General features: G+C 41.6%; 1 protein-coding gene across 3 annotated transcripts in view; it reads right to left on the reverse strand.

Moving 5' to 3' along the window:
- The window catches only part of TSC22D1 (TSC22 domain family member 1), a 97,191-nt gene extending 80,005 nt beyond the window's left edge, over nucleotides 1-17,186 (reverse strand). The window contains exons 1-2 of one of the 3 annotated variants that reach the window (XM_076363494.1): nucleotides 16,750-17,174; nucleotides 13,232-16,095 (exon numbers count right to left, since the gene is read on the reverse strand). In XM_076363494.1, coding sequence (XP_076219609.1) covers nucleotides 13,232-16,062 — 2,831 coding nt within the window. In that variant the 5' untranslated portion in view covers nucleotides 16,063-16,095; nucleotides 16,750-17,174. Of the gene's footprint in view, nucleotides 1-13,231; nucleotides 16,105-16,749 lie in introns of those variants that run through there. The other 2 variants (XM_076363500.1, XM_076363493.1) reach the window with 2 other exon arrangements.
- Nucleotides 17,187-21,595: the final 4,409 nt, after the last annotated feature.

Raw genomic sequence — 21,595 nt, forward strand, 5'->3', positions numbered from 1 at the left:
TTTCAAGCTCACCACAGGGCTCTATTCAGCTTCCTTCTTCAGCAGCTCTTTCTTCTATTATTGTTATCAATTACTTGATCAGATGAATCAACACAAGTATGTCCTTCAAGAAGATCAAGCTGCCAAGTCAACAGCAGCCTTCCTGGCATTTTGAGTGTTCATTGCCATGTTTCAAACATGATTTTCATTTAGTTTTAGTTTTCAGAAAAGCGAGAACTGAAGAGATAGTCTTAAGTTTCATGTCTGTGCAATCTTAATTCAATCCACTAATATCAATATACTGAGAGAGAAAAACTGCTTACTTCACCATAAAAAATTGCAAATCTTTTTTCAGATACTGCATTTCAAACCGTTTCTTACCAGTCTGAGATTACAAACAACCTTTGTTTACCACTTTAGGACAATCTCATAGAAACTAGTCACATTCACTAACAGACACTGTAATTAAATAGTATTCAGACATGGCTGAATCTTCTTTCATAAAGAAAAAAGCCTACTTTTCCCAGCAATTATGTTTGGTACATTTCTTCTGTGGTCACTTTAGACAGATTAGTCTACCAATGGTAGTTACTTCTCTTAACTCTTATTTCTGAAGCAAAATGTAGATCTTTCCAGCAACCTCATGATTTCTGAAAGGGCTTTGTTTCTAAATCTTGCCTCTCCATTAGAAGCAGACAACATAAATCAGTGACTGAAAACATGCAACTGATGAGCAAAAATTAAAACATCTAGTGTTCACTCATCATGCTCAAAGTATTTTGCACAGGGACAAATCATTTTAATAACTTCATTATAAATGTATACCTTAGGATAAAGAGTATATAGAATCATAGAATCATTAAGGTTGGAAAAGACCTCTAAGATCATCGAGTCCAACCGTCAACCCAACACCACCATGCCCACTAAACCATGTCCGTTATATATTTAGTATATAAAATGCTACAGAAGATAATCGTTCCATATTATATTTTTCATATTATAGTCACATTTTTAAGAATGGTGTCCAAGAAAGTTGAAGTTCTTAGTAGAAAAGGCATTGTTTAAGAAGTTCTAGCATATAATTTACAGAAGCTCTACATACACATATTACAGTTTACTACAGAAAACTAGAACTTACACTTGAACATTTCTGAACGCAGACCTCACAGTGCCAAGTTGCCTATCCCAAATTGTGCAAAGCTCCATGGCAGTATTATTCGATGAATGCAATCTGTGTGACTGTTCTAGTGATCACAGTAACAAAAGCATGGGAAGATTTGTCTGCATACACAAAGGCTGTAGACTTAATCCAGAAGACACCAACTTTCCTCTTAAGTCACAGACAGCAGGTTTAGTGCTTATCATAAAGTACTTCTTTTCCAGAGCTATCTGACAGCAACTTTGAGAAAGTAATTCTGAAGAGTACCTACAAATTCACGGAAAAAGGAAAAAGGAAAAAGGAAAAAGGAAAAAGGAAAAAGGAAAAAGGAAAAAGGAAAAAGGAAAAAGGAAAAAGGAAAAAGGAAAAAGGAAAAAGGAAAAAGGAAAAAGGAAAAAGGAAAAAGGAAAAAGGAAAAAGGAAAAAGGAAAAAGGAAAAAGGAAAAAGGAAAAAGGAAAAAGGAAAAAGGAAAAAGGAAAAAGGAAAAAGGAAAAAGGAAAAAGGAAAAAGGAAAAAGGAAAAAGGAAAAAGGAAAAAGGAAAAAGGAAAAAGGTTTGCGATTTTGGATAACTGCATGGATCTTACATTGATCTGACTTGACCCTCCATCTAACATAATATGCAAACTTCATCATTTAACAAAAAGATATTCCCAATGTCTTGGGTTTGGGTTTTTTTTTTTGTTCTTGCAACATAAAAATGAATAAGACATTTTAGATATTTATAAAACGTATATGTTCCTGAAACATTTAAGAATGGTTTAGTCTATCATGTTTGGAGGTTGGAGTAGGAAGGAACTCTTTAAAAATGAAACTTTAAAAAAAGCAAGCTTCCTTAAACATCTCTCCAATTAAAAAGTATTAAGAGGGAGGGTTGCATGGCTTTCTTAAACACTTCTACTTAGGTCAGTAAATATCAAGACAATCCTCTATTTGAAAATACCTATGAACCTTCACACAATTTCAACATCCTTTACAGAATTCTTTGGAGAACTGTTTGTGATACTTTCAGAGAAAACACTTTTATCCAGTAACTTCACAGGCACTAAAAAAGCATGTTCTAAATACTTTAAGTATTTGGACAGTAAATATATGCTTTAAAGATTCCCAGAAATTGGATTCTGATGGTCAGGCAAATGCAAAAAGTGAAGATACCTACTGCTAGCCACAACTGTATGCTGTAACATGTTAATATTTATTTTTCCCCTTCCACAGATCACAGTGCTCTCTAGAAGCTGAAAAATATCTTCATGCAAATCATCATCTTCCATTTACATGTTAATTTCCAATGAAATAAAAAGACTGCTCAATTACTTTGCCATGCTCCAGCATAAGACAGCAGCACTAAGAATCTACACATCCCAAGAGCAGAGTCAGTGAAACCTTACAAAAGAGGCTAACCCATGCTTTCATGACAAAATGGTGACTCAAATAATTTTCAATGCAGTAGTATTCCAGAGATGGTGTACTTCATTATTAACAGGGTACATCTCTACAGGAATATACAGATTACTACCCTGCTTTGCTGCTCTGTTTTTTCATAAACCACTAAAAACATTTCAGATTTTGTCTGCTTTAAAGCATCGCTGTCTTAAAATCAATTCAGAAATTATAAAATGATATGGACATCAGACAGCAAGTCCTTTAGGATCATCTTTTCTGCTCTTTCTTATAAAGCAGCCAGCAAAGTGGAGCCCCAATTCACAACTAGGCCTTTTAGCTACTATCCCATAAATAAGAAGAGGCTGTATTGCCAACAACTGCATATACTTGGCCCTAACACACACATGCCCGATACCATTTCAAAAATTAAAATCCCTTTCCCCACCAGAAAAAGAAAGAAGAAAACCAAAACCATCATAAACATTTCACACTTTCTTTCCTCCCTCCTCCCTCTCCAATCAAATACATGCTCAGGAATTCCTCTCTTTCACAAGCAATTACGGAATTGGAAAGAGTCTCACAAACTTGGAAAGAAAGAAAAGAACATGGAGGCGCATGCACAGCCTGCACCATTCCCTGAACATTTATGAGTAACTTGCCATTTCACCCAATTTAGGATATTAGGCCTACTAAAGAAACACTTGGCAATGCAATATGCTGATCCATTCTTAACATAATAACCTCATTCAATAGATTAAAGAGGTACATTTATAACTTGAATTCATTTGAGTGCTACAGTAAATTATTTAACAAGTACTTAAAAGATGTAGTCATTAACTCATGGTTCCTTTTATTTTATTTTCAGTCAGTCCTATTTTGTAGGAATACAAGAAATGAAACCATAAGAGCAGCAATTGCTCCTTCTCTCACCAGCAAGGGTTTTTTTGTTTTGTTTTTTTAAAAAGAATTAAGCTTTATATGTTCTCACATACATGTATGCAGATACACAGCATTCAGAATTTTAGACAAAGAATTTAAAAAAAAATCATCAAAATGTTTAGCAGACATTTCAAGTTAAGGCCAGGGTAAGATTTTCACTAAACAGCTTATAACATAAACAAGCCATAATGCTGAATATAAACTAATTATTACTATAAAATCCTTCCTTGCCAGATATCAGAGATGCTCAGAATTTGAGAATCCTGTACTGCAAGTGACATCAATGGACAATGACAATTAATACCTTACACAAGTTTACACACACACGACGATCATGAAACATCCCGAGTTGTTCTGCTTCCCCTTACATGCCTTTCTATAGGGCAGGCATTGCCGCATGAACCCTCACGAAATCCTAGAGGAAACGAAAGCGTTCCACTTCTGTCCGGCTCAACCTGGAAGTAAACAGCATCTGAATTCTTATAGTCCACAGATAGACTTCCTCAGAGAAACATGCAATCTTTTCATACAGTACAAAAACACATTATGGTACTTTGACACATACATCCAGTAAAATTACCAAGCTGAAAACAATCTTCCAGGAAATCTACAGAAGTTATTTTTTTGACTATGCTTATCCCAACTCAGTGGCAATATATGCCAAACAAGTCACTAACAATTCAGATTCCACCTGAGAATTTTTTTCTTGCTCTTCTTTAAAAAGAGAAATATTTCAAAATTGCAGTCACAATCATACATGAGTTACTGGGTTTATTTTTAATCACAATCTTCCACTTAATATATAGAAATACAAATTTAGTATGGTTACGTTTAGAATTCTTTGATTTCTACAGTTTCTTATATGTAAGTTATGACTGCCAGTCATCACTCTTTTTCATATATACACAAATGTGACAAAGTTGGGTGAAGTGAAGGTCAGAGGAAGCTTAAAAGGCATTTGAGTTCTCTCATCTTGACAGGGATTTCATCTCTCTACATTGCACGGGGAGTTCAAAGTTACTGGAAAAACATTAAAAGGTATTTCTATACTATACATTTGTTTACAATGATTTAAAGGAAAATACCGTTTCTAAACCAAGCACAAGCAACTCAAAACAGATACTAAGTTCAGAAACTTTATGCAGTTAAAAGGACTGCTGACTAGATACATAAGCGCCGAAGACGACTAATGCTCGGTTACCATTAACTAGGACTGTTACTGACCCATGAGACAATGGATTACAAATAAAAGACCGACAATGTCTGCAAAAAAGATGGTGTAACTTACATTTGATTTGCACCTTCTGATCTTACAGGAATGAACCAAGTGTAACACTGAGGATACAGAAATAAGCATACAGTAATAGCACCATGTGCTGAAATTACCTTACCTGCATAACTCATCTTTAAGAGCTACACTGCAGTATCATAGTAAAAAAAGCTATTATTAAGTGCATTGAGACACTAAGACTATTGTTGAATGTGTATTCACATTTTCAGCAGCTTTCAGTACTGTCCCTAATACTCAGCACAGTACTTTGATACCGTTGCTCAAGCAACTGCTGGAGAAGTTCAAATCTTGATTACACATGAAGAAATCAGAGCCCTGAAGAGTTCCTGCTGGGTATCCATGCTAATTAAAACAACAGAAAAAAGACAGACAAACAGAAGGATGGACAAGTACTTAAGTCATACACAAGCTCAAACAATTTGCCTCGCTAAGTGGTTTAGCACACTTAAGCAGCATGCTAGAAAACACTCTACAACCAACTTCCAGTTGCTATCAAATCTATACCTGACTAGAAATACTGTCTACATTTTTTTTTTTAAAAGACTGTGGGCCCATCCATATCTTTCTGTTAAGTTTAAACTCACAGAAGATCTTCTGTTGCCTGTTTTAGCAATTTCTAAAACCGTACTCCTCACTATACTCAAAAGAATGGGTTATTCAAAAGTATATAAACAGATGATCAAGCTACCCCTCAAGTTTTATTAAAATAAATACAAAGCAGTGTTTTCTGAAAGTTTCCTTGAGAAAAAACAAAACATCAGTGGTACCTGCATTTGTTCCTCTACACGGATTACAGTCAGCTTCAAAAAGTGTTAAACTTCTAATCCTTAATGATTAAAAAAACCCTCAAGCTGCCTTACTTCCTACTCTATTATTCTAACATACTTTCAAAATTCTGCACCCATTTCAGCTTGTATGCCACCTACAATCCCCAACAAGAAAGGCTAATAATAAAGGGTAGTTTGTTTAGGTAGCAGCTCTCTGCTGAACAAAGAAAAGTTACATTGACTCTCCTGGACCATTGCTAGCCCTGCACTGCCATAAACTAGGACAAGAGCTTCAAGCTTGAACGCCTACAGTATTTAAATATATGTCCTGATTGTCAAAGGTGCTCAATATAGAAAAAACATTTAAAACGCACATGACAACACACATTGGCCTAAGTGCCCAAATAGACATACCTACGTGTGAATTTTTCACGCTTAGCACAGTGGTGAAAGCTTGACTTCATATATACATATGGAACAACACTTAGACTCAAACATATGTTTATACAGCCCGTTTTAAATAGTTTTTAATAATTCATATAGCATTATTTTAAACTTACAGTAGTAATATTTAGGCTCAACATACACTTTCTCTAATTTTAAATATTGTGATAAAAAGACCAGTGAAATTCTGGAAAATTACTAACTGAATTTAAAAAAAAAAAAGGTTAAATTACCAACAGCATTAAAACAACTTAGATGAAGTCAAGACCAGTGAGTGTATGTTAAGACTGTGGAGTAGAAAAAAAATTCAGGACTTATCTCTGAAGTACAAAAAATAATGCTAAAATAATTTAAAGAAAGTGCAATAACAAATTAATCGCTTGCTCAAAGAAAAATGGTGAACAAATTTACTGTGACTTTTCTATTCTACCAAAACAAGTGTTCAAGATTTTATTTTGCAAGTGTAAAACATTTCATAAAATCGAACAAGTTCAGCTCTTAAAGTGTAATGTTATGTTGTATTTGAACTACGATTAGTATTATTCTTAATTTCTGCATGGCACCAAAATCAAAAGTCCTCATTTAGTAGGTACTAGCAAGTCATTTAGTCCATAAGGTAACCAACAATGATAAAATACCCAAACTATCACAGGCAATACTTTCTAGCATTTGCATGTACGGGATCATTACAATCCCTGCCTGCCAAACACGCATAACCTCTAAATCTCTCTCTCGGGAAAGTCTATCCAGCTTCAGTGGAAGATGGAGACTTTTGCATATAACTGCAACCACAAACCAAATCCTGCTTCAAACACTGATAATGCATAATAGGTGTTTGGAGGCTTGCACAAAGTGTTGTTGCACAAAGATAAGGGTTTCTACACCACAACTGACTGTAGCACAATTACTATCTTTGTTAGCAAATTCCAAAGAGAGACCAAGAGCTAAAGCGTTGCACGACATTAAAGCCAGAAGGATGATCAGGTGCTCCAGTTTGATACCATAATTATGCTGCACTTCCATCACGCAATTCGTAACTCTGTGAATGCTTTAGAACAAGCTAAAATAAATGAAGTGGTATCTCCAGTCACTCAAGAGCTCCTTCCATCTTAGCTTTAGGCTATGGTTTTTGTACAATCACATTGAGAATAAACTAGTTCCTTATTTACGGTGATCATTACCATGAAATAACTTACTGAATAATCTTACCCTTAGTCCCTGCTTAGTATGCTGTCAAAGCATGCTTTTGCTTAATAGCATTGCCTTTGGTGGCCTAAGTGCAGTAAATGAAAGGTACAGGCCCACTTTTAAAAAAAGTTTTCAGTCATTTGTTAAAGTATAATACGTATTACACACAGCACATTTTAGTCTCATAAATTAATCAAGAATAGAAAAGAACCCGTGCATTAAATCAATGAGAACAAAGACACACTATTCTTTTCTATTCTTATTTACATTTCACCTACACCAAACTGCAAACCCAGATCACATATTATTCCCAAAAAGGTCACACCAAGAGTACACTTGCTGTTATTACACTGATATTCAGGTGCATGTAGTTTCTTCTTCTAAAAGACTATACCAGCAATACCACTGTTTACAACTCGATCTACTTCCTAAGCTGTTAGAGACAGGTCTGAAAAGGATTATTTACTTTATTACCCTCTGTAAAGTGAAGAGCATTGTTATAGGTGTTTTTTTGTAGCATAGGTGTGCTATCCATATGTCTTTTTACTTATGCTTAAGCAAGGTACATTAACATTTGGGGCGGGGTTGTAGGTTTGTTGGGTTTTTTTCATTATTTTCCCCTCCCATTTTCATAACTTTGCTAGCTTACCACTGACTGTTACAGTGATTACTCTATCGTGGCATTATCTAGATCACAGTAACTTATAAAGGCTGAAACACTTCACTACCAATACACAGACTGACAAACAGAAAATTCTAATTTCCAGATTAGCCTGTAACGTGAAGAATGCAAATCCTGAGACAGTAACAAAGATTGCTTTTCAACATTAAATATTTTAAAACCTTTGGGTTTTTGTTTGTTTTTTTTTTTTACATACACATACATAGATGATTTAGTCTGCTTATACACTGACAAATTTCCAAAGAGCAGCCAAAACTGTAGTGCTAAGGAACATTTTCTGGAAATCACGTTATCTGTTGGAGAGGTACATTTTTCAGCATCTCCAACAAATCTGCCTTATCTTAAGTGCTAAATTACTGCTTTTACAACCCCCTGAAATCTGTTGGTTCTTCCTGTCTTTAAAGACAACGCAATACCAAGCACTGTAGCAATCTTTAGTTCAAAGCATATCATGGCATGCAGAAAATGCATCTATAAGACACCAGGAAAAGGTCCATTTCAAACAGGTATTGCCACCTACAGCTGGCCAGCAGACATACAAGGTGCAGACCCTAAATTCCTCATTGTTCTTTACTTGGAGCAGAGAGCTAACAAAGTCCATTCCGCCAACGGTAGGTATTTTATTTCATCAGATGGACTTGTCAGCATGACACAACAGCAACCACATTTTCTTCGCCAAAGCACTCTCTTTTTACTCGTGTGACTTGCCATTACTGAGGGTAACTATTTTCTCAAGTTCCATAAATAGCCAAATTAATGTTATGAAGAGACTTTTTTAAAAAAGTCAATTTTCTAGAATTCACGTTATGCAATTTTCAAATTGGTGGCAAGACTCTGAAGCAAGTTTAAAACCTGAAAAATGGAAAACAACAACACTGCCCCTAGGATGCAACTAAAAAAAATACCACCATAAATCCATGCTAAGCCACCATAAATCCTTTGCTGTGAAGTATCTTCTAAAAGAATCTTCTCCTTTCTTCATCAAATACACAGGAGCAAAACTTATAACAAATAAAAAAGCCCATATAAACTCTAAAGCAGCTTACAAAATAAAAATAAGTATGCAAAATAGTTACTGCATCAAAAATAATGTTTAATTGAAACTTCCAGTTCTACTTCAATATGTTGATTCACTACTGCTTACTAACATCTTCAACGAGTATTAAGTTACATCTGCAAAAATCTCATTTGTACCTGCTCAACCTTCCTGCTAAATACTTGCATACATGATGAAAATTCGCCCAATTTCCTGACTGTACTCTTGCTTTACAAGCTAGTACTAGTTACTGCTACTAGAGATTCTCAAAGGCTGTTCACAAGTCTTTCAATCTCACGTTCAGCTTTAATCTTCCAGCCTCTCCACAGATTTAATAACAAGCCAAAACATACGTTCCATACAGAAAACATTTCCTCCACATTTTTTCCTCTGTCCAGCTGTAAACAGATCTTTTAATAAAAATTTCTCTTCAAAAAGAAAATTGAGAGATTGTCAGATAATAAAGAATACTTCAAATCTCTATGTCAGTTTTATGTGTTTATCATCACCTTTTCCTCCTTTCTCTTTTGCTTCACTGCTAGATGAAATGCACAAACAGATGAAAACAACTTGCATCAGACTAAAGAATGAAAGCAACTCTACAGGAAATGCTGTCAAGGACAAGGAGACAGTTATTAGTTCTCTTATCCTTCATTCACAAAATCTGCTTTTGAGTAATGGTAAACAATGTTTCAGATTAAGTTATTTTCAAATTCACTTACAGCAGCCTTTATAAATGCTGTAAAATACATAGTTTTTTTAAGCTTTCACTTTACAGGTAATTTAGGAATTATACAAGTCTGTACAAAATCGTATTGCAAGCATCTATAGCATAATAAAGCATTGTCTAGGAAAATGTAAAACTGTTTTTGTAACACTAAGTATAAATACACAAAAGAATTCACTGCAATATAAATATGTATTTTTCCATACTTAAGTTTCAAAAGCATAAAGTAAAAGAAATCCTCTTCTACAGTTCTAGAGATGAAATACTAAGCTCAAAAGATCATGTCTAAAATTGACAGGATTTAATAACTAAACTGAATAAATCAAGGTAACTGATGCAAATCCAAGAAACTATATGAGAATCATACACTAAAACGAGTCCATACCATGACTCAAGCTAAGAAAAAAAAAAAGGATACTTAACATCCAAAAAACTGGCCTGCATTTTTGTAGATTGAAATATTAGAAGAGATGATGAATCTACGAACATATAAACATCTATGGCATACCCAACAGGCTCAAGAAAGAGTAGTCAGAAGAACTAGGGGTTGTTTTTTTGGTTGGGTTTTTTGTGGTTTTGTTTTTTTTTTTTTTAAATACAGAAACTATAACGGTATTATTTGTATCCTCTCTTTAATAAATAAAGTTTGAAAATTAATTTTCCATACGGCATTCTGCCAAGCAGTTCATTTTTAGCATCTCTTATTTCAAGTCATAGTGAAGATTAAAAAAAATAATCATTCATACTGGGGAAATAAAGGTTACAGTTTTCAAAGCAGATACACTCCACACTGTCTATATTTAAAAGGCCGTGCCCTGATAACAGGCATAGAAAAAGCTGCAAATGGTGTTCTAAAAACTGAACAGGGCTGAAGACTTAAAGATACCGGCTCGTCTTTAAACGCAATTATATACAGGTTTAACGAAAGCTGGGAGTTAATCTAAACAAGGTATTACATGGGTCAGATGTTTTTTCAAAAGAACACCAAATGGAATTTTACAGCTTCTTCACTAGCCCAATTATGTCATCACTTACTTCTTTCTCCTACCTTTTCCCTTGCCAGGTTTAGAATCACTTGGGATGTATTGATATAAATCTTCAGTGATGTATGGGTGTGTGCACATGAGACAGAGCGAGAGAAATGGGGATTTTATACACACATATTTACAGTATACCTGCTTCTTAAATGTTTATGTACTTTTACAGTACACTACCCTTTACCTCCTGTAAAAGAGGGAATAGTCTAACAAAGAGGCAAAAAACTCTCAAGAGAACTCTAGTTAGAGACATCCGATGGCCAGAGAAGTGAGGAGCCAAGCAGATAACAGCATATCTTGCACTACCTTTAGTAAGTGATTAGGTCTAAGCTCCAGACCAAAAGAAATTCCAGTCAAGATGACAATACAAATAATACCTTGCCCTGAGATCCCCTGGAAGTGGAAACAGAAGTAATCTCACTAAGTTTTTAATGTTACAGGCAGATATACAGGGAGAAGTGCTGCTGTAAATTATCTAATTGTACACAAGTGACCTGACCACTACTGCCATGCAAAAAAACACAATTATTTTTGGTCTCCATTTAATAGAGTCATATCCTGCTCTGTGTAAAGCATCTAAATGCTTTTCCAACTGCAGCTAAACAAAGTATAGTCTACCTGGAGATGACGGATTGAACAGACGCAACAAGCATGGGAGAAGAAAGGATATGATCTTTGGCTAGTCAAGTAACAGAGGAAGAAGGTATTTCTGGCTATTGTTACCCTGAGGGATTTAAACCTTCTGGGAAAAACTACCAATCATGACAAACAGCTAACATATGCTCTTAAAATCACGGTACAGTCACGTGCTAGATGTCATTTTTCAAAACACCGAGTATCAATGAGCTTATGATTCTTTTACTCAGCTAGGATCCCCTGAAAGCTTAGGGGGCTTTTCTGGTTGGTTAAAAAGAAAAGAAAAAAAAAAACCACACACCACCAAACACAAACAGGACCCACGAAGAGAAGTATTAGCATTCTGGTTTAGAAAGATCAAAAGAAGGAAAACCAAAAAATGTTTCTGAGAAAATTGACTGCTAGTAGCATAATGGTGACACTGTGCATTTTAACACCTCAATCTGTCTTCTACCACCTTCAGGTACTTATTGACTAAAAAACATAATCAGAATGAAACAGTGTTGGAACTTGTCTTCTAGCACTCCTGGAAGACAAGCTGCTACTCATTATAGCTCTCTGGCATCTTAGAAAGACATGATGAAAGCCACTAAGGCAGTCAACACCTCATGATCAACATAATCAGGGACTGCTGATAGAGTTAGTATTTTCAATATTAAGAAGAGAATCCAGCCTCTCCCATCAACCCATTTTATTAGTATTTTTTTTAAATAAAGTTTGGCCACTGATATTACTCCTGATTTAAGTTATGGCACCAAGAAGATATTTAAGGAGTACCTCACCTCCCATTGCTATAGCATTTTTCCCACCTTGTAAGTGTTTAGTGCTTTATTTTGTCTCCTCATCTGAGTCTCAGTTTTTCTTTTCTCATGTTCTTTTCTGTCCTCTCCCACATTCTCAAGGCAGGTTATTTATCTTAAAGTTACTTCTCCCATTAATGTAGCTTCTTAGACAAGAAGTTCTTTGGGAGAAACACCACAGTCGTCTTGTCCATTTGTAAATGCATATCACAAGAGGTCCTCAATATAGTGAGGAATTTCCACACGTAATTAATATCAAACAATTGCACTTTAAAACTGCTATTCGAATTGCTTCAGCCTGTACACGCAAGGGCCTTTCACAACTGACACAGCTTCTCTGCACACACTGTCAAAGAAATGAGAATATTCCCATGTACCTACTATTAAGACCAGCCAGTGGTCATTTATTTGAAAAGGTGAAGGTGGTTTAACGTGCAGTTTCTTACTCTGACTGCACAGAATTGGCGCACCAGATTGAAAGGCTCACCACCCCTCCACAGGCCTGAGCGGCTCTCACAATGGATTAATGCTTTGAAGCAAAACCACCAAGACCAAAAGTGCCCCAAGTTCAATTTAAAGAGCCACAACAGTGTTGCTGAACCTCCCTTTTCCCACCATACTCATTTGCCTAAAGCATCTCTTGGCTGTCAAAGAGAAGGCTTCTACATACACCACAGACTCGCAACTGGTTCAACCTGAGTAAAGTCAATACTTGAAAAAGAGAAGCTGAGGCAGGATGAAGTCTAGGCTTGTGAAGAAAAAAAAAAAATCTACCTAAGAATAAATATAATTATCTATATATGTTATTTCAGCATAATAAATAATCTAAACTACAATCACCACTAGCATACCCACATTCCACAATATTCTTTTGTCTTCCTCTATACAATGGGAATATACACACTGTCTCAGATTGTTAAACACAATTTACCCAGTAAATTGCAGTAGTTTCAGAGCATAATCAATACAACCCACCCCCTCAAGAGAAAAACAAGTATTTTATTATAATACCTGCATGCGCTGGGACCTGAGAAACAGTATTTCTAATTAAATAAAAACATCACACTGCTTCATTTCCCAGAATGGCTGTAATGAGACCTGCAAGTTAGTGCAAATCAAACTATCAGACAGTGTACCTTTTAATAAAGTTCCAGGCAGTCTTACCTCTCATCCTCACCATCTACGAGGGGCGTTGTCAATGGCAGCACCTTCAGCGGAAAGAGGGAAGCAGAGGATGGCATGTTGCTGCTACCACCATCTGAAACGGCTGATGCTCCAACACCACTCTCACCACTGGCAGCTTGAGGTAACCCCACTAAGGAAGGTTCTGTAGGGCGTCTGCCATCTTCATTTTGGCTTACAATTGACTGAGCTAGTGATTGTGCGGGGAACTGGGTAGAGCTTAGCGGTATCTGCTGTGGCACACTCTGTGCCACTGGCATACCTATACTTGTTGATATCAAGGGAGGCTGACTAACACTTTGAGCCAAATTCCCGTTCTGCACAGCCGAAGCTTGTGCTATATTCTGTGGCTGTCCCAAACCTATAGAAGCAGAAGGTATGCCAGGAGGCACAGCTGAACCAGCTTGACTTGGTGCAGGAACAGTACTAGTAGAAGGTATAGGGCTAACTGCAGGCAGCTGCTGGCCAGTCATCCCTTGGACTACAGATTCCACTCCTTGTGCCTGTGGCTGTACAGGTAACAAGGTGTTTTGCTGAGCAATGACCATTTGCTGAGGAAGGCCTGAAGTGCTAGCCTGTAATCCCTGCTGCATTATTCCTGTCTGCACAGGCTGCACTACTTGTGAAGATGGAGGAGCAGCCGTTGACGGCATGACTGGAGGTGGCATTTGGCTTGCAGCAGATGGTGGTTGCACCACAGCGGCTACGCTTCCTTGCTGCCCAACATTCAGCATTTGACCACCGGTACCTACACCTGGCATCGCTGCTGGAGCGTGTGCAACAGGCTGAGCTGGGGCAGCGGCTGGATGTGCTTGTACTGAAGGCTGCATGCTCTGTGCCTGGGCAATGGGAACCGGTTGCCCTGCTCCTACTCCTGTAGAACTGGGCTGCATGGCAGGGGCTGGAGTCTGAAGGATCTGCTGATGTTGAATGTAGTCTGGCATAGCCCCCGTAACAGAGTTTTGGTTCACCGGCTTAACGTGACCTGCAGCCATCTGGGTAGGAACTGTCTGTTGCTGCTGCTGCTGCTGTTGTCCATACTGCAACTGCTGCTGCTGTACAACTGGCAAAGTCTGCACAGGCTGCGCCGGCTGAGAATACGGTAGTTGCTGTTGAGCCATACTCTGAATGGCAGGTTGCTGGTGTCCCAGAGATGGGGATACACCTAGTATATTAACTGTGGCTGGCTGAACCCCAGTAACAGTGGTTAGACTGGCCTGTGCAGGAGGTTGGACCCCTGGCTTCTGCTGTGGATAGTTTACTTCTTGAGAATGCAGCTGGACTTGTGCAAGCTGTGATTGAGAAACGCTCTGTGGTATACTAGATGCTGGAATTGCCGGAGGAGCAGCGCTGCTAAAATCCATCTGCTGCGGACCCACACCTTGAAACGCTTGCTGCTGTACCACAGTAGGTGCTCCTATTTCTCCACTTCCCACACTTTCTGTATAGTGACTCAGTGTGCTTACATTGCTGCTAACAGAACTCCCACTGGTGCTCTCCCTTTCAGAAGTCACTTCAAGCGGGTTTTGTTTTATCGTCTCTACTGCTTTGTTTACTGCTACTCCTTCTGAAACTGCAACAGTGTTTTCTTTGTCATAGAATTCAGTGCATGTCCATCTACCTTTTTTGAAAGGTTCGGAACTAGAATCTAATTTTACAACCCTAAACCTTGACGTGCCAGATGCAGGCTGCTGCTGGCTTGATCCCACTGCCATTCCTGCAGTTGGATTAGTAACATTGTTAATGACACTAGAGGAAGCACTCGTACCATTGCCAACACCACTCAAGATATTCACATTAACATTGCCGCTAGTTCCAGACAAAGCATTTACATTACCAGTACTCGTGATGTTGCTTAAATTTATAGTACCAAGCATGCTGCTTGCCACACTAGAACTACCACCACCCATATTACTTAAGGTACTAGTTCCAGTAGCAGGACTTACACCTAAATTGCCAGGAGTACTTGTAGTGCGGATATTAGACACGACAGATGCCGGGGAACCAGTGGATGATGCAGCAGAAACTGGTGCAGTTGATATAACATTGTCAGAGCTTCCAGTTGTTGATAGTTTTCTAAATGATGGACTGGGCGGTGGTCCTCCAGAAACTGGGGCACTGCCCACCCCAGGATGCGATGGATGATGGTGTCCATGATGGTGGTGGTGAAGATGGTGGTGGTGATGAACATGATGGGGGTGAACACTTCCATTGATCACAACACTCTGCTGTGGGTGATGAGGCAGAGGAGCATGCTGCTGAGGAAGATGAGGCTGGTTTGGGGAAACAGCCCCAGGAGTCTCTGCCTCTTGGAAGTTATTTAAAGTCTCTTCAGAGGAGCTCCTCTCAGGTTCTCCCAAGTCAGTGGCCCTGGATAAAGAAACATCCAAGATTTCTGAAGACGACAGGTCTTCAGTGTGGGACTCATCCAGGTCATCGTAGCTTTCTGTATCCTCAGCTATGCTGTTATTAGAGCTCATACTAGCTGATATTTGAGCAGGGGTCACACTGGTAATTTGGAAGCCACTTTTCTTTTTCATTTGAGCTCCAGTCTGTGCAAGAGGCTGTGGCTGGAGCTGAGACTGCGAGAGGAGGTTCAGGCTTTGTGGAGGAGGGGGTGTCGGCTGTGGACCCGCTGATGAAGATGCTGCAGGAGATGGAGGCGGCGGCTGGATCAGCAAAGGCGGCTGATAATCCTCGGCGGAGAGGGCAGCGCTCCCAACGCCGGTACCTGGTGCAGTGGGAGCAGTAACGCAGCTGCTGCCGCTGCTACTGCTGCTGCCCCTTCTAGGAAACATTGCCGGGTGCGCCATCTTCCTAGCACTAATGTCTGCGGCTGAGTCAGGCTGGTGCATTGTATCGGGTGTATTTTAAGAGTGCAATCCCCCGGTATGGAGAGAGACAGACACACACACACACAGTTAGCTTTGCGCTCACGGCAGGGCATAGAGACACCACGCACAACCCCCCCCCCCCAGCTCCCGCAGAGCACGGGCTGAGGCGCCTCGGCACCGCCGCTAACCACCCCCCTCCCCTCCCCTCCTCCTCCTCCCCTCCGAGACAGGGAGGGGGCGAGGACTGGTCCTCCGCCGCCTCTAGATTAGCGCCTCTGAATGTGACACTTTCAATCCTCCGCCATTCACTTTCTTTCGCCCTCTCCCCCCCCACCCCCTTTTGGTTTCCACCACCCCCCCCCTCCTCGGCCGACCCCCCCGCCCCCCGACTGCGCCTCTCCCGAGGGGTGGGCAACGGGCGGAGGAAATGCCCGCGGCAGCCGGCCAGCCCTGGGGGCGAGCCCCTTCCTCCCGGCGGCTCAGCCGGGCGCCGCGGCTCGCCGGCAGCCGGCAGAACCGCCCTCCCCGCGGCGGCCGCCGCCGCCGCCGCCGCCTCCTCGGCGGGGCGAGGACAGCCGGCGGGCCCTAAGGGCAGCCCGGCGACGCGGACGGCGCCCCTCGCCATCACTGCTGTAGTAGTAGTAGTAGGAGAGCGCAGATACGTACAGGACTGGCGCACAGCAGGGCGGCAGCGGCAGGCTGAGCCGGGCAGGGACATCCCCGTCAGTGGCAGCCATGGAGCTGAATCATTTTGGGTATTAAGGAGACGGAATAAGGAGGGAAGAAAAGCAGCAGCAGCCCGACAAGAGAGTCCATGAAAAGGAGGGAGGGAGGAAGGGGGAGCCAGCCAGGCAGCCTCTCTCTCCTCCCTCTGTGTCTGGCTGTCTCTGGAGGAGGCTCCGCTCCGCACGCTCTTCCTTCCCCCTCCGCCTCCTCCCCCTTTATAACAGGCGGCACCCGCTCTTCCCCCGCAGAACCGCGCCTGGGATCAGTCCTCCTCCCGCGTGCGCGTCTGCCCCGTCCTTTCTTCCCTCCGGGTCTCTCCCGGCTTCCCTGCCGCCGCGGGTCTCTCCCCCTCCCGGCCCCGTCTCCTCACGGAGCGCTGGAGGAGGGCGCTGCGCGGGGCTGCAGGGGGGAGGGGAAAGCTCGCCAAAGGGGAGGGCAGGCGAGAGACAACGTAAGATGGCGGCCGCCGCGCATGCGCGCCCCGCTGGCAGACATAAAGCCCGTCTGGCCGAGGCCGACGGAAATAGGCTCGGCTCGCGTGGCGGAAATTGCCGAGCGGCGCCGAGCCCAGCGAGGGGGAAGGGCGGGGGGTGTCCCCGCGTGGCGGCGCTCTGGGCTGGGGAGGGGGCGCCGGGCGGGGGCAGGGCTGGAGCTATGGCGGGCGGGCGGGCAGCCCCCCCTCCGACCGCCTCGCCCCCCACTCCCCGCTGCCCCTCTCTGCCTCTTCCCTGGGCCCGCAGCATGACTGTGCCTCACATGACCCGCCACCGCCTCCCTCCCCCTCTCCTCAGCTCCGCTGCAGATTTATTCAAGTTATTCATCACCTTCTCCTTCCTCCCCTCCCTCCGTCCAGAATATTCCTGCCCGTTCCTTCCCCCCGCGCATGGGGAAAGTGGAGGTGTCTCGCTCGGGGGCCGCCTTCCCCTTTGTGCCCCCGGCGGGGGTCGCCGCGGGTCACTCCCCTCACGCCCCGAAATGGCCGCCACCCCACTCCCCCCCAGGTCGCTCTCCCCGCTCAGCCGGCCGGGCGGGAAGGCCCCCGGGTCGGGAAGACGGTGTCACCGGGCGGTAACTAGAGGCCCCGGGCGCTGCCACCGCGGCACCCTCCGTTGGCAGGGTGGGAGGTGCGAGCCTGATGCCGGGGCGCGCACTGAGGCGGCGAGACGGTGTCGGTGGCGTGGTGACGCTGGGCTGTGGTGGGGAGGGGGTCACCGCCGGTGCCGAGGCGGAGCGACGCCCGGACGCGGCCGGGTCAGGTGAAATTGTTCATCTGCATTTACAAGCGACACGTGTGTGTCTGTGTGTGGAGGAGCTTCTGATGAGAGCTGGAGAGGAAATGCACTGAAGCGCTGTTCCAAAAATGATGCCATTTAAAGGTATTTTTAAGTTACTAAATGGAATTGAGGTGAAATCCACTGGTCTCCCCTCAGTGTTTCAGTGCCAGCATCCCACCGGGGAAGAAAGACCACATGGTCTCAGAGCTGGGCAGTGATGCTCGACGGGCCTGCCATGGCCGGGCTGCTCCAGCCCTCCCCCATCCCAAACTGCGCTTCTCATGGTGGAGCCGTGACCATCCGATTTCTGAAGATGCTCGATGCATGCATGTCCGCCAGGAGATTTTCCTTTGCGTCCTTGTAGCTGTTAGCGTGCACAGAACTGCCCAGGTAGGCAGGTATCTCATGGCCACACAAGCCCGACAGATTCACTCTGCATTGCTCCACCTCTCCCATCAGCACCTCCAGGAGCGCTTTCAGAGCATGATAAATTGGGCATCCCGCTTTCCTACGGAAAGGGGACAGGTTCGCACCCTCTCCCTGTTTCTCCAGCAGACTGGTGGTAGGGTGCGCGCTAGTGCCCAAAGAGCTGCTTGTGTTTCCCACATCTTGGCAGCACGTCCTCGTCTCCAAACACAGGCATCCATGAGCTGGTGGAGATGTCTCAAATCGCTGCTTTGGAATTGGTCTGGTTTGTGTGGAATAATAAAATGTTTGCAGGACTTGACTAGCTCAGGTTAACTCTGTAACCTGACTATGAAGCCCACTGGTTAGGACAGTTGACAGGGCATGGGGGAAAAAACAGGGCCTGGTGTTTGCTGCAGTGACTATTTAAGCACATCATGAAGAGTAGTAGAACTTAAACGGGAGACAAGTTGTGAGAGTCCGAGGTGTTATATCATATAGCTGAGTCATTAGAGAGTTCTTTTGGGAGATGTAAACATTGGTTCCTTCAGGCAAAGAGGAGATTTGAGTCTCCCATGTTTGGTGCATGGCATTTAATCACTGAGGTACTAAAAAAGCTGTTTTTCTAGCACCGTTTTGTAGAAAGGGTGACAATTCAAGGTCACATACACAGTGGGAGCTTTAGCAGCCTGTTCCTGAATTTCACCCTTCCATCTTGCCTCTCCTTGCTAACCTAGCTTATCTAGCTCTCACTTGGTGTGGGGACAGGGGTGGCTTTGAGAAAATCTTGCTTTTTGCAGCCTAAGTCGTTTTACGTCTGGAATGCAGACATTCAGCTCAGGTTTCCAGGTACCTGAAAGGTAGACTTGCAACCCTTGCTCCTTCTGTGGCTCTAGGACACTGCCTGTATACAGACAGTGTGGAACATGACGGAACAATTGACACATGACTAAGTAAGATTCTGCCTTTTCTGAGAGGAAGACAATATTATTTTTTAAAACTGATAATCAGATAGAACAGCTGAATGTGAGCTGCCTAAGGGAAGGAGCCTTTGTGTAACCCTCACAGATTTCAGGAAAGCATCACAAAGGTGCCCACAATCTGTCTACATCTTGATGCAACACTGAGGCCTTATATGTGTCTTTAATGAGATACTCACATGTGTAAACATTTTTGAGATGAGAGCCTGAGGTTGTAAGCCAACTGCCATTATAAATTCCTGTTCTGTCTGCTTATAACTTTCCCAGAACAATTTCCTTGAGGAATTAAGTCTTCTATGATTAGTCCCAGCTCAAAGATGATTTTTGAATGTTTGAACAAAGTCCAACTACTTTTGAAGCACACACGCTATGAATACAGATGAATCTGTTTTCTAACCTTAAAAAATTGTGCAAAAGTAACTCAAGAAGGATTGAGCTATAAAGTTTGTATGCACCTAATAGACATTAACAAGCCTGAAAAAGAATTAAAACAGTAGTATTGTCATTGGTTAAATGTTTGCTTTTGCCCACACTAACTAACATATATTCATTTTGAATAGTTGATAGTCTTTTGGCCTACAAACTTCTTAGTACAGCGTGCGAAACAGTTCTTTAAATTGGGTCCATATAGTTCTCTTCTTAGACAAGAGAAACTGAAGAAAAAATGACATTTAGGTAACAGTGTTAACTTACCTTCACAATGTGGGCACTGGTCAGTTAACAATCCAAATGATGGTCTAGACTAGACAAAGCACATCTGAAGTGGCATGTTTGAAATTAATTTTTTAATGCTGTTCGTAAATACGAACATTTTCATGTTACACCTTTTTTTCTTTGTTTCTCCGTTTTCATCGGGTATATGCTTACACTTCTCTTTCTTTCATTTTTTGTAAGCCTTAGTCTAAGCATGAAAATGGGATTCTCAAATTAAAGATTTTAATTCCTTTTTGTATCCATTAAGGTTTATGAAATTAAAATTAAACCATTGAAATTGATATTTTAATTGGTATGAATTGTGTTATTTAGTTGTTGTTCAAAATGGGAAAAGATATTTCATCATATACCTCATTTACAAAACACAAAATATTTCAAAATTCAGCCACAACACAATTGACCACCTTCACGTATGGACAGTAAGTGAAATCACCGAATATTTATTCCAAACAAGTACACCTGCTGTCTTTTAATGAACTGTATCAGTTGACTAGCTGGAACCAGAGGTGTTTGTGTCATCACTAGATGGATCCAGCACCTTGTTCACTGCGGTCACTGCACATGACTACAGGGCAGACAGTCCTGCAATCCCGTCGTTACCTCAGCTGGAGATTGAAGACTGCTGGAGGGTTGCCAGTATGGAGGAACCCCCTTGGATTGCATCTCCTACATACATGCTTCCTGAATGAGCAAGCACAGATGGGCTTGATGCAGCCCTTGCTGCCAGGTAGGGAGAGTGAGTGTCTGGAAGAACTCTTACTTCAACCTTAAAATCTTATCATTCAGGTTAGTGCAAGAGAACAAGATCTTCACAGTGTAAATATTTGGAGATCTGTCTCCCATATATGTAACATTTCTTTAGACAGGAAACAACAAGCCTTGTTGCCACCACAGATTCTCCAAAGATACCAGAAGAAACAGTATTTTAATATTTTCTTTCTTTGGCTCCTTTACTATTTGACACGGTTGTATGCATTCATCCTAGTATATGCAGTAGTTTACATCTTTGTACAGAGTAATTGTAAAGCCAACAAACAGGAACACTATGGATTTTTTACTCAAGACAGTCAGAATCATGGCAAATCAGGCTGATGTGTGTTTTAAATCCCGTGTGACTGCTTCATAAATAATTTTTAAAAAGCTTTAATGAAAAGAATTTTTTCTATGATATGAAGCTGCCATTGTTAGTTTAGACAGAAGGCTTTTCTGTGTTCATTAATATTGCTGACTGTAGTCTCTAAGTTGATTTGCAAAGATGTTTGCAATTTCTTCCTTCTTAGAGAAGTTCTCATAAGAAAATTCTCACCTTTCAGCTCTGAAAAAGTTGTAATTCTGCTCCTGCATTTTCTTAGAAAGTTCAAGTCAAGTCTTGATCTTCCTTTCTTGTTTTGTTTTTAGTTGGCTAGTTAGTTG

This window comes from Aptenodytes patagonicus, chromosome 1 (assembly GCF_965638725.1).
Source record: "Aptenodytes patagonicus chromosome 1, bAptPat1.pri.cur, whole genome shotgun sequence".
Taxonomy (NCBI): domain Eukaryota; kingdom Metazoa; phylum Chordata; class Aves; order Sphenisciformes; family Spheniscidae; genus Aptenodytes; species Aptenodytes patagonicus.